Raw genomic sequence first — 13,810 nt, 5'->3', positions numbered from 1 at the left:
GCATTAAAAAGGTACTCCAGAAATATGTTTTATAGGAGACTGGGAAAAAGATAAAACGTTAATGAAGTAGAAAGCTGTTAAAAAAGGAGTGCTGCAGGCCCATGGTGTGATTTTTTTGTGAAACTGTAGATTAATGTTAAATGAATGGAGTAAATATGAAGGGTGAGAGAGGTTGAAGTTCCTGGAAAGAAAATGAATTAATTTTGATTTGAAATCATCCTGTGTAACGTGCTCCTGAAATACAGCAGAGTGATTTGGACATGGTAACATAGATGTACATTTATAAGTGTTGTGGCTGGACTTTGAATCATAGAATCATAGAATGTTAGGGGTTGGAAGGGGCCTCTAGAAATGATCTTGTCCAATCCACCTGCCAAGTGTGGCTTGGCACAAGACTTGTCAAACTGAGAGTCTAGAAGTCATGGGAGTGCATTTCAGCCCAGCTTGAGTACTGAAATCTTCTAATTGGGATAATGATGTGCATATGTTATATAATTTAGGTATAGATAGGCAAACTTGAGCAAGCAGGTGTTCTAGGAGAAAGCAGTGTCCTGTTTTGGAATATGTTGTGTGGCACACAAATAATCAAGATAGCACTTAGTTTGCTGAAAATGGGCATATACTTCTCATAAAGATGTGCACAGAATTTATGAAATAAATTATGTAATACTTTAATGTTAAGATTGGTAAATAATTTTTAAGTCACGAGACCAGTAGTGAAGTGGTAAAATGCATGTGACCACCTTTTAGTGTGTCAAGTCAAATTAATATAAAATGGATTTGTATAACTTTTTCTCAGAAGCTATCTTTACACTGCTGTTTACACAGTAGTTTGATTAGCTAGACAAAAATGCATTTTTAAATAGCTACTTAAATAATACATATTTTAATATATATGTTAAGGTAAGATAAATGTTAAGGTAAGATAAATTAATCAAAGAGTGTAATTGATATTGAAAATTTGATTTAATTTGATACTTCTATTACCTGCTATGTAAAGAAACACATAGCTGATTATCTGTAGATTGGTTATGATAGTCTAAGCATTCTAAAGCAACTAACTTTTAATGGTGGTTTTGTATGTTGTGTGGTTATTGTACTTCTTGTAAAAGTGATGATTCTAACACTATTTGTAGCCCTCTTGTCTTCCATTTAAATATTAGAATATATAGGAATAGACAATTTTCATCATATGGTTCTGTGTCCCATAAAATCATTCCACTATTATATCAAAGCATTGTCTTTTAGCATCCTTTTAGTAGTCTTCAGACAGCAACTTCATTTCTTGGATGCTATGAAGTATTCAGCTGTTTAAATTTAACTGAAGTTCATGCTAGAGACAGAAGCAAAAAAGATATTATAAATGTTAACAGTACAATTTCATACAAAAAAAATAAGAATTTCTGACAAGATTATGCCCTCAAATATTATTCCCAACAGCATCTCAAGGAATCTGACTTGCATTCATACACTACAGAACTGTAAGCCCTTTGACAAGTGAAGTAAAATAATGAATACTAAAATGCTTTCTTTATAGAATCTAGGCCTGGACTGGAATAAATGTGCATAGATGAAGACTATAATCACTGCTTTCTCAAAATTAGTGTTGTTTTTTTTTTTAATATTTTTTTTGAGGTTTATCTGTCTTTGGACAGTGCAAAGCTCATGTTGATTCTACCTTTAAAGGCAGCATATTCCTTTTCTGCTAGGGTTCTGAAGCACAGCTAATTAACTCTAAGAAAAGCTTTGAGATTTGTTTTTCTGTTTCCTAGTTATTCAGTTATCTTGAAAAATGGCATTTCTTTTCTACTCAGTTTTGTATTGTCCATGCTGTTGCACACCTCAGTTTGGTCATGCCTCACTCTTATGTGAGTAATGGTTTTATCTCTTGAAGAGATAAAATCCGCATTTATTTATTTGTCCTTCCGGGTCTAATGATCCTGATGGTGTAACTGATAGGCTTGAAAAGACAAACACAGTAATTCTTTCACTGTTGTGATGTCACTGGTAACCATGATTAGTGAATTTAGTCCTTAAAAAACATCATAAATAGGTTCATAAACATCATAAATAGGTACCTGAGAGCTGTCTGTCTGGCTAGCAAAATTCTTCTCATCAAATCCACCTGCTTCTAACAAGATATTTCCATATGGAAGTATTTTTCCATATACTTTCCTTATTTTCTTAGTAAGAAGAAAATTCTTACTAAAGGAAATACTGTTTATTGATGGAGATATCAGGTGTCTGTATACTTTGAATAGTTGGGAGAGAATCAGTGTATTCATCTTGAGAGGAAAAACCCAAGCTTGCATATCGGGAGGGATATTTTGTAGAAATATAAATGTAAATGACCTTATCTGAAGAAGCTACAATTTTTATGTTATTTAATATCCTATTCTTTTGGCCATGTATTCTAAGCTGCTCTCCACACCTGAATATGTTCAGCCTGAAGCTTTGTGATTCCCAAAAGCATTATGGCTGTTCGGAGCACAGCATGAAATTGTTATTAAGGAAAATAATGAATAATAGCTACGTAACAGTGAGGCAGATGGAGTTGTTTTCCACTCTTATAAACTGTAATGTTAAAATGTACATCAGCTATTTTAGGATCAGAAATAGGCCATCTGCCCAAATTGCCTACCCTTTCATCTTTATCTTGCTCCCATGTTATTATTGTTATTATTTTCATGTTATTACATTTTTATGCTTTGTTTCCTCAAAAGTTATTTAATCTCATTTGCTGATTAGTTTTACACCATTGTTTTCTTTAATAATTCATTTTTTAATATTTGTATTTAGGTATTCTAATATTTTGCCTGCAAATATGATGTCTGCTTGATAACTTTTTTGTTAAGTCAGACAACATCTGTCCTTACTGGCAGTGTTGGAAATTACATGACAGTCTGGCAAAAATAGTAGCAGAAAATAACCAAAGACCCATAAGCATGGAAAGGATTAAAATGGAGCATTTGCATAAAGGCATAAAAAAGGACTTGGGGAAAAAAAAAGTTTAAAAATAATTGGAAAAAACGCAAGTGAGAGAGATTTGAAAAGCATGTTTTAGCTGCCAAATGAATTTCATTTTTAGTTTTCAGCTTCGTCTGGAGGAAGGAGTAACTTAATAAAAGACTGAGTTGCTTTGAAGACTGTTGATTTACAGCCTTGAATGTCATTGTGGGATGAGTATTATACTTGAAAGTCTTTGTGTGATGAGCTTTTGAAAGAATAAAACATTTTCAAATGGAACTTTTAAAAATACAAAATGGTCAGCTCAATGAATATTAAAGGTTCTACAAGAATATCAACATTTCATATCAGCGTTTCGTTTCACATTTCATGCTTGTTCGGGTTTTTTAATTATTATTTTGTTTTTTTTTTTTTTAAATTCATATTGTATAAATACTTGTATCTGTTCTTGTAATTTGGCAAATGTAAACAGCTTCTTCCTAAGGACATAGTATAAAACCTGCATGGATTAAATTAAAGGGAAGAAGGAAATTTACAGAATGTGGAAAACAGGACTGAGCACTTGGGAGAAATATAAAAAGGTAGTCAGAGAATGCAGGGATGCAATGAGGAAAGCTAAGGCCCATTTGAAACTAAAGCTGGCAAAGAGTATCAAGGACAACAAAAGGGTTTCTTCCAAAACATCAATAAAAAAAGGAAGAGTAGGGGAAATGTAGACCCACTGATGAATTAAGCAGTGCCATAGTGGCAGAAGACACAGGGAAGGCAGAGTTATTGAACACCACCTTTGCTTCAGCCTTCACTGCAAAATCCAACCCTCTTGAATCCCAGACCCTGGAGGGAAGAGATAAGGTCTGGAGTGAGGAAGATTTTCCCTCGGTAGAGGAGGACCAGATTAGAGGCCACTTAGCCAGACTGGATGTCCATAAATCTGTGGCCCATCATGGGATGCATACATGAGTTCTGGGAGAGCTGTCAGATGTTATTGCCAGGCACCCTTCATAATTTTTGAGCGATCATGGAGAACAGCAGAAGTGCCTGAGGACTGGAGGAGGGCAAGTGCCACTCCAGTCTTCAAAAAGGGCAAGAAGGAGGACCCAGGGAACACAAACTGTTAGTCTCACCTCTTTCCCTCATAAGGGGTCAGAAAAAATCATTCTGAATGGTGTCACAAAACTTGTGAAAGCAAAGAATGTCATTGGGAGAAGTCAGTATGGATTCACCCAAGGGAAATCATGCTTGACCAACCTGATTGCCTTCTGTGACATTGTTATTGTCTGGCTAGATGAGAGGAGAGCAGCGGATGTTATCTACCCTGACTTCAGCAGGGCTTTTGATACTGTCTCCCTTATCATCCTTCTTAAGAAGCTCAGGAAGTGTGGGCTAGAGGAGTGGGCAGTGAGGTGTGTTGAGAGCTGGCTGTGTGACAGAACTCAGAGGGTGGTGACCAATGGAGTGGGGTAGAGCTGGAGGCCTGTAACCAGCAGTGTCCAACAGGGGTTAATACTTGGTCCAGTCTTGTTCAACATATACATCAAGGACCTGGCTGAGGGAACAGAGTGTACCCTCAGCAAGTTCACTGATGATACAGAGCTGGGAGGGGTGGCTGACACTCTAGAGGGCTGTGTTGCCATCCACAGTGACCTGGACAGGCTGGAGAGCTGGGCAGAGAAGAAACTAATGAGGTTCAACAAGAGCAAGTGTATGGTCCTGCACCTGGGGAGGAAGAACCCCAAGCACCAATATAGGGTAGAGGTGGACCTGGTGGGAAGCTGAGGAGGAGGATCTGGAGGTCCTGGTAGATAGTAAATTATCCATGAGCCAGCAGTGTGCCCTTATTGCCAAGAAGGCCAACAGAATCCTGGGTTGCATTAGGAAGAGTGTGGCCAGTATGTTGAGGGAGGTCATTCTCCCCATCTACTGTGCCCTGGTGAGGCCACATCTGGAGTACTGCATCCTGTTCTGGGCTTCCCAGCTCAAGAGAGACAGGGACCTACTAGAGAGTCCACCAGAGGGCAATGAAGGTGACTGGGGGGACTGGAGCATCTCTCATATTAATAAAGACTGAGAGAGCTGAGGATATTTAGCCTGGAGAAGAGAAGGCTGTAGGAAGACCTTGCTAATGTATAAAAGTATCTAAAGGGTGGGTGCAAGGAAGATGGAGCCAGACTTTTCTCAGTTGTTCCCAGTGACAGAATGAGGGGCAACTGGCACAAGCTGGAACATAGGAAGTTCCATTTAAACATAAGAAAAACTTCTTTACTCTGAGTGTGCCAAGGCACTGGCACAGGCTGCCCAGGGGGAGGTTGTGGGGTCCCCTTCTCAGGAGATATTCAAAACCCCCCTGGATGTGTTCCTGTGTAATGTGCTCTAAATGATCCTGCTTTAGTGGAGAGCTAGGTTAGGTGATCTCTAGAGGTTCCTTCCAACTCTGACGATCCTGTGATTCTTTAAAACCATTTTTAATTTTCCAAGAATGATGGATCTTCCCCTGCATCTTTTTTTTTTGCTTGTTTTTTGCTTTTTTTCTCTAAATAGGAATGGGCTTCCTTAACTACAAAATAAAATTTTAGATAAAAATTAGTTTCCATCAAACAGCTAAATTTCTTTGGAATATAGTACGATTTCTTTTAACTATGTGGCTGTACTTAGTTACTTACCTAAATATGAGCATCTAGACTTCTTTTTTGATTCTCTGGGTTACCAGGGATAGACATACAGGACTAATAAGGCTTATGAGATGTAAGAGGACATATGTCCTTTGGAGCAATAACAATGTTAGGAGGGGTGGACCAAAAAGATTTCAAAATCAGACTTCATATCTTTTGAAATCCCTGGCTATAGAAGTGAAACACTACTCAGTGTAAGCAGAAGAATAGCATAACCATTGTCACTCCTGTGTCATTGGGTCAGTTTTCATTATTCATTACTAATTCTGCTGTATGCTCATGCTATTTACAAATGATGCTTAAGTATTTTGTCTAGGAAAACTGAAGTGCAGATAATCATGAACAAAATTTAGTCAGATACATTATAACACTTTCACACTGTTCTATAACACAGAAAGTGAACAGGACTCAACTCCTTCAGAATTTTTATTGAACCTGAAGTGAATAGTTCAGTCTCAGTTTCAAAGTGCAGTTCTCACTAGGCTGGTTATGGTAGTGTATTTTAATATTTGAATCATGCAAATCTTGCCAGGTTTCAGTAATAACTCGAATCGAATTAATCCATATAAATGAGTAATTGTAATTCTGTTGTTTAATATGCAACTTCTAGAATTGGAAATGAAGTTTGACTAGGTTTTTTTAGCTTCACAAACTTGAACATCTACGTTAATTTTTGCTTTCAATGTCTTGATTTTATGTTTACTGAATATTAGGATAACTTTTTTTGTGATAATCCTTCTCTTCTTCTGTTTTAGCCTAGGATTTCCCCTCAATATCTATGTAGCCTTTTCCAGAGAAGATGGGCACCAATTATTTTCAGTGGTGTTAAACTGGAAACTATTCAAATTACACATTTGGTATGCCTACCAACTGAACTACCAAAGCAATTTGTTTGGAACCAATTGTTCCAAATTATTGGTTATTGGTCAATCAATATTCCAGATAGATGCATTTTTTCCGTACACAGCAGTTGATTCCAATATTTTTCTACTGTTGCTTGTGAGATCCAAAGGTGTCCGGAAAGAATAACTTGTATCTATTGCTTCCCCAAAAATTTTATTTAAGATGTCCTTTCTTGTATGTTACTGTAAAGTCTCATGGTCCTCAGTAGGCAACACCAGAAATTTTTCACTCTGGATATGTTTCTAATCATCTTGTTTCTTGCTTCCATAAAAACTGCATGCAATTTGTAATCAGTTTCCAGACACATTTCTCATCTGTAGCATAAGGTGAATTGTTGGTCTTGGTTGGTCTCTACTGGTTGGTGTTCAGTGGCCATTTTCTCTGTTCCATTTAACTGTGTCCTTCAAAACATCTTCAGTAGTTTTCATACTGAACTTTTCATACTTACTGTTCACATTCTGTTACGTGAAGTTTCTTGTCAGTGCCACACCTCTGGACTTACTCCTTTCAGTTTATTAGTAAGAATTGTACTCCTTAAATCTGACAAATTCTTTTCAGTTTTTTCTCTCTAAAACATCAATTCTTCTGGTGCTGTCTGGTAGGTGAACTTATTTTCAAGACTATATTTTCAAGACTATATAGGCACCTTTTTTTTTCTGAGATATCTAAGGATAAGAGGTGGATTTATTCCTTCCAGGACCCTCAGATTTATAGAGCAGTATATCTGAGGAAGGAATATCACTTTTTACACACAGCTATGCAAGAATCCCTCTGCTCACCCGTATCTTCTGTCAGGATTTTAACATGAAGATTGTCTTTGGTTATGGAGCAATAATGAATCTTTCAAGAGATTTGTTAGGCTAATACCAGAGAGATGTTTCTGTGTAGAGATTATAGTTGTGTTTATATGGATAGTAGGTGGTTGACTGCAATTGAAAGCACTGTCATGTGTTTTACAACTACTGTATAGTAGATAAAATGCAATACAGTTATAATGAGATAAAGATCTGCTTTGAGGATAATATGTTGCTAATAGAAATACTTCACAAGTGCACAGACGTGTATGTAATAAAAGGATCAAACAACCATTCATTGAACAATATGCATGTTGAAAACTTATTTAAGTGGTCTCACCTCCAATATGCTTTTTGCCTTTAACATGTTCTTACAAGAAACAGAATTTTATTAGAAACATGTAAAATGTCAATTTGAAGATACATAAAATCTCTGATTACTGAAGAATTGCACTGCTGTTGACATAAACCTTCATGAATAAGTGGATGATGATATTAACTTGAATATGCTAGTAAGTATATGTTTTAAAAGTTTAAATCTAAATCTGGAAGCATTTCTTTCTGCAAATCCTTTGGTAAGATTGAGAACTTTGTAAAGGATATTTCTGTTCTAATTATTGCAATTGTATTCCTTCTTTGTACCCCATCAGTTAAGCACTCCTACCAAACCACAAATATTTTATTCTATGAGGAACTCAAAATTTCTGTGATTTCATAACCTATTGTAGATAAACTGCTGACCCTGTTTTTATGGACATTTTTCTAGTATTTCTAAAAGCTTCACTTTGGAGTGTTAGCAGTGACAGTATATTTGCACAAACAAAGAGGGTTACTCAACAATGATTAGTTACAGAAGAGGCAGTTTGTTAACATGCTGAAGGCAAAAGCTCAGCATATTTCAGAGAAATTAAGGTATAAAGTTGTAAAATGGCTTTATCAAAGTCATGTGAGAGAAGGATTGCAGAACTCCTTTAAGAAAATGCAGTCATATTTCTCTATTTTAGGAGTAAAAAAGAAAATGGAATTATATATAACAAGTGTCAAAAGGGTAATCAGTTTCTTAAAATATAAAGGTGTGTTTTCATTTGATATCAGTATTGAGTATAGAATGGTTCAAATGTTTGTGAGGTTTATCTAGTTACATATCTTAATGTTTAAGGTGAAAATTCTTCTATGAAAAAATGCATTTTATCCATCAATGAAAACTCTTAATGAGAAATCTAGTAACTTAAATAAAGCCTGGAATTATTATATCATGGGGAAAAGTCTTACCAGTGCTTCCCATTAAACTTGCATTAGTGTGCTCTCTTATAACATCACACAGAGTTGTTTCTGCCTGAAAAAAAAATTATATTCTCCCTTCTGAGCTCTAAGTGTTGTAAGTTCTAAATGTGGCTTGATTCCAAAGGCAAACATACAATGGTGGGTGGGTCCCCTTTGAGCCACCATTTTGCTAAGGGGAAAGCTCCACTCCCAGAGCTACCTTTGTGGTGCTGAAATCTGTTGTGACAGATCAGCATTTTTCTGTCTGATCTCAACAAACCTTTGTGTGCCACAACTGTTCATCAGATTTGTCCTTCATCAGTGGGACTTGTTGACTCTTTGAATATCCCCTAACAGCTTCTTTTTTTTTTTACTTTTACATAACTTAAATATCCTGGGATTTAACCAGAAAAAGGATGTCTTTAACATGAAAGCAAGTGATTCATTGGCACTGAGTAAAATGAAATTATTGTTTTCATATTGTAAGTGATTATAGAGCAATAATATTTTTTGGAAGTATGCAACATATTATAAATAAGTGAAAAAATTAATATCTAACTTGGAGAAGTAACTCTTTTTCTTCCACCTACAAAAACTCAGTGATTCCACAGAAATTTTCACTTTGACCATGGCTTGTAATATAAAATTTATATTAATATAGAGTTTTAAAAATGTTAAAATCTACTAAAGACTTACAAGAAATGTTTGTTACTCCTATATTTACTTTGTAATTCCAGCTACTTATACATTCTGTGACTATTTATTTCCTTAAGCACAATACTCAGAGATAATAATTTTTATTCTTAATTCTTCCTACTTGTTTTCGTATATATGAATAGAAATAACATAAACATTTTGGTGTTGCTTTCTTTGTCAGGACATACCTCATTTTTCATCAGGTATCTTAATGGTTAGATATCTTTTCTCTGCTGGGCTTAGGAGTAGTAATTTTTTCAAAACCAGAATTGGATTTGTCTTGAAATTAACATTCTGATCATTGTTTTCTTGTGCATATTTACTGCTTATGGGCCCAGTCCTATTCCTGTGAGAACTTAACTCCAATGTGAGTAGTCAGGTATTTATTGTTCTCTTTTCATTTTGTTTCAGTTCATTTCTACTGATAATGTTTCTGTCATGCATTTATTGCTTGTTAATTGTGAAAGCTGAGGAAGCTTATAAACTGGTCAGTTGTTGTTATTGCTGAACAGAAATGTGCTGGTTCAGAAAGAAAACCCTAATATCATTTGAACTGTTCAAGCTATCTGAGTTCCCTGTATGGCCAGCCTAAAATTTAGACGTTATTAATAACTGAATTATCCATTTGACTGAGGACAAAATATTGGATTTATATTGTCTGAGTCCAAACATTACATTAAGTTTTCAAGCTTCTGTGAAAATACTAAAACAGCTCAAAACTTGCTAAAATCAGTGGCTAAAAATCTATTTCCTTTTCAGTCTTATGTCTCCTTCCCACTCTTCTTCTCTGTCCTTCCTCCCACAATAAGCAATGTGTAAAATATGGTTGTTATTATTATGGGTACATATTTTATAAAATATTTATTGTGTGGTCTATTGCAGTTATACACCCTTAAACCAGCAAAAAGATCCTCATGTACTCAGATTGGCATTTTTTAAGAGAATATGTAAAGAGATATTTTATCAGACATTAGAATGAGTTTGTTTATTATCAAGACAAAAAGCTCCCAGAATGTTTTGTTTTTTTTAGAAACAAACAAGGCAAAAACTATTTTGATTTTAATCAAAAATGTATTTTCCTCATAAAAAAAATCCACATACTCACTGTGTCTACTCTACAGAATCTGTCCATTTCATTACACCATGTGTCAATCCTAGTATATCTGCTCACTGCAAAAACTCATGGCTAGTGTTTGTAATACAGCACAGGAGGAGGTATTGCTCAGTTCCACTACTTTTATATAATTAAAAAAAAAAAAGTACAGAAAATCTTCTTGGCTACTTGCACTGTATTCCAGACTTGAAAGTCCCATGAAAGTTCTAGAAAATGAAATTAATTGTATTTGGTTGGTAGAATACCCTTAGAAGACAGTTAGTTAAAATTCTTCTCTTCCACTGAGTCAGTACATATTACCATTTGTCAGCAGCGGCAGAGCTCAGGTGTCTAGTTCCAAAAAGAAATAGTTTTTCATGTTGCCTTTTTATTCAGCACAAATGCAGTCATGTGCTTTTTATTTCAGAAATAAACTGATATACTTATGACACATTGGTTGGTACGCCTATTACAGTTGCTTTTACTTCCACTGATGTGCTTTTTTCTTTGCCCGTGTCCCAAAGACTGACTAGAGGAGGGTAAAGCTCATTGAGTGAAAAAGATTGTTTCTTCAGGTAATTCTTTAGATAGCTGTGTCCAGCGTCATAGTTCATCTCTCGTGAGATGCAGTTGTAGAGATATATCACAGAGGTGATTCCCAGAAGAGCACCAAGGCAGGCAAGGAATCCTATTATGTTGCTCTTTTCATGGCCTTTCATTGCCAAGTCCGGTCCTTTTGTGGTTACATTGATGCATTGTTTCTTATTCTGTGAATAGATAGTGGGAATATCTACACAAATTTTGTATTCAGTTGATGGATTTAGATGTGTAAGGTTATATACCCTTATATCAGATGGTATTCGAGCACTTTGTGCAGCCTGAGAGTTTTCAGCTTTCAGAAAGGCTGTCCATCTGACACTGGACTTGAGAATTTTAGAGCTTGCTTTCCACGAAACCAAAACTGAATTAGATTTTATGTCTTTTATTTTAATATTCAAAGATCCATTGCTGTCCTGAGGGAAAGAGCCGTCCACTTTAATCATGACTGACTTCAGGTCTGCCCCAACTAAGTTGCTTGCTATACATGTGTATAAGCCACTTTCTTTTTGTGTTACGTCACTTATGTCTAATGTTCCTTCGGAATGGATGTAGTATTTATTAGAAATAGTATTAGGCAAAAGTTTATGTCCGGATGGTGTTATCCAGTAGATTTCAGGTTCTGGTTCTGCTGTTGCTCTGCAGTGTAAAGAAACATGGCTGCCAGTTTTTAGATCCAAAGTAGATGGAAAACTTTCAGGGGCTATGAGAGGGAGACAGATTTCCATCATTTCCCGGAAGTGTATCTGTCTCACATTCTGGCCTTGGAATTCCGGAGGGTCTACACAAAACAGAGACTCTGGCTCCATGAAGCGAATGTTGGTTTTATTCATGTTAATCCAGCGGATGACACAGTCACATCGGATGGGGTTGCTGTGGATGCTGACTTCTTTGAGGTTAGGCAAGGATTCAATCGTGCTGCGGTACAGGGCGCTCAGCGCGTTGCTGTTGAGCATGAGGGATTCCAGCTTGGGAAGTCTGTAGAATGCATTTGGATGAATGTATGATAATCTGGGGTTATTGGTAGCTTCTATTTTTCTTAAATCTGGCAAATTATCAACAGCAAGGCTATCTATAGAAATCAGCTCAGGCATGTTATTGATTCCTAGCTCTTTAAGGTGTAGCATATTGCTAAAATCTCCTCGCCGTATTCTGTTAATGGGATTCTTATTTAGATCCAGAAATTTAAGATTTGTAGCCTTTTGGAGAGCAATGTGTGGCACTCTAACAAATCTGTTGTCATAAAAGGAGATGCTTTCTAAATTGTCAAGGCCAACCAAAGCATTATCTGGTATTTCAGTGAGATTTATTCCTGCTAAAACTAGGCTGCGCAGATTGATAAGAGGCTTAAAGTTCATATCTTCAATTCTGATGATTGGGTTTTCACCAATCATCAGAATTTCAAGGTTAGGAGTAGCTTCAAACCACTCCCTGTTGATCATTTGCAGACCATTTGAATTGAGATGAAGTCTGAGAAGATTATTGAGGCCTATGAAAGCTCCTGGTGCAATCACAGAAAGCAGGTTATGATTAATATAAAGCTCTTGTAAATTGTGGAGTCCAGAGAAACATTCTTCAGGGAGTTCAGTAAGTTTGTTTTCTTCAAGGTACACTGAAAGCAACTGTGGCATCTTGATAAGATTAATACTGGTCACAGAGGACAAATTGTTCTGAGATAAATCTAGACCAGTTAAATTCACCGGGAAGTCTACCGAGTGTTCAATTTTTGCAATATTATTAGTCTGAAGAAGTAGAACCTGTGTGTCAGCAGGAAGTCTGGCTGGAAAATTAAAAAGGCCTAAATCATTACAGTCCACTGTTGGAGCCTCCATATACACAGATCTGGGAGTGAACCATGGTCTGATCTCGCATATACATGACTCTGGGCAGTCTGCTTTTTTTTCTACAGCTTGTACTAGAGCAGTGATAACTAGGCCAAGAAGGAAATTAATTTTGAGTTGCATGTCCTTCATCTTAGCTCAAATGTTTAGAAAAGTAACAGACCCCTTAGTATTCCACAGTTATGGTTTTGGAATTCAGTATGATCTGGTCAGTTGACAATACACACACTTGCATTTGTCAAATGATGATCGTGAAGGACTTTCTTCCTGAGAATAAGTGATAAATTTGTAACAATCTTGTCCAGTAGTAAGAGGCATTTTGTGGAAACGAAGGTCACTCTGTCCTTGATGACATAAAATTGATAACCTTTGTAAAGATGAAGTATGTGTAGATGGTCATAGGAGATTAAGCAATTCATTTATTTAGTAGTATTAACTTCAAATCCCATGAATGATTAGTGCCTGCAGGAATGACAGGATGACCTAAAATATAATAAGAAGAAATAATTAGTACAAGAAACTATAGTTATAAATTAATTTGCCATCTTTTGCTCTCTCATGTTAATTATTATAAGTAAGAAAAGAAAATGACTGTGGTGCCTAGAGTATTGTAGTGGTACCCAGATAGCAGAAATGAAGTTAATAGAATAATATATCTTCCGAATTGTAGCTTGTCATACATCCAGTGGAACATTTCTCTACAGGAGGATGAAGATCCACAAAATATAAAGCAAAATGTATCAGTGAGATTTTTCTACATATTTTATGCTCCTCTTAAATATTTTCTTTTATTCTTTCAGTTATCACTAGAAGCAGACAGAGTTCTGTTGGCCTTGAAAATGTAAATACTGAGCAAAATCCTACAGAGCATGAATATTTAACTTTTGAACATGAAATTTATACATATGAAGGACATAATTTATTTGTAATCAAAGGAAAAAGGGCTGGTTAAATTAATGCACATTTCTAATGATGACAGTCAGGCAA

At 35.9% G+C, this 13,810-nt stretch overlaps 2 protein-coding genes across 3 annotated transcripts in view; one reads left to right on the top strand and one right to left on the bottom strand.

The window, feature by feature from the left end:
- Positions 1 to 13,810, top strand: part of IMMP2L (inner mitochondrial membrane peptidase subunit 2) — a 432,733-nt gene that overhangs the window by 167,453 nt on the left and 251,470 nt on the right. The window lies entirely within an intron of this gene.
- Positions 10,263 to 13,810, bottom strand: part of LRRN3 (leucine rich repeat neuronal 3) — a 34,809-nt gene continuing 31,261 nt past the window's right edge. Inside the window, exon 2 of the mRNA XM_071733638.1 lies at positions 10,263 to 13,306. Within this exon, the coding sequence (XP_071589739.1) occupies positions 10,829 to 12,955 (2,127 nt within the window). The 5' untranslated portion in view covers positions 12,956 to 13,306 and the 3' untranslated portion in view covers positions 10,263 to 10,828. The remainder of the gene's footprint in view (positions 13,307 to 13,810) is intronic.

Source organism: Heliangelus exortis, chromosome 1, assembly GCF_036169615.1.
Source record: "Heliangelus exortis chromosome 1, bHelExo1.hap1, whole genome shotgun sequence".
NCBI classification, from domain to species: domain Eukaryota; kingdom Metazoa; phylum Chordata; class Aves; order Apodiformes; family Trochilidae; genus Heliangelus; species Heliangelus exortis.
This window is presented reverse-complemented; position numbering and strand designations above follow the sequence as displayed.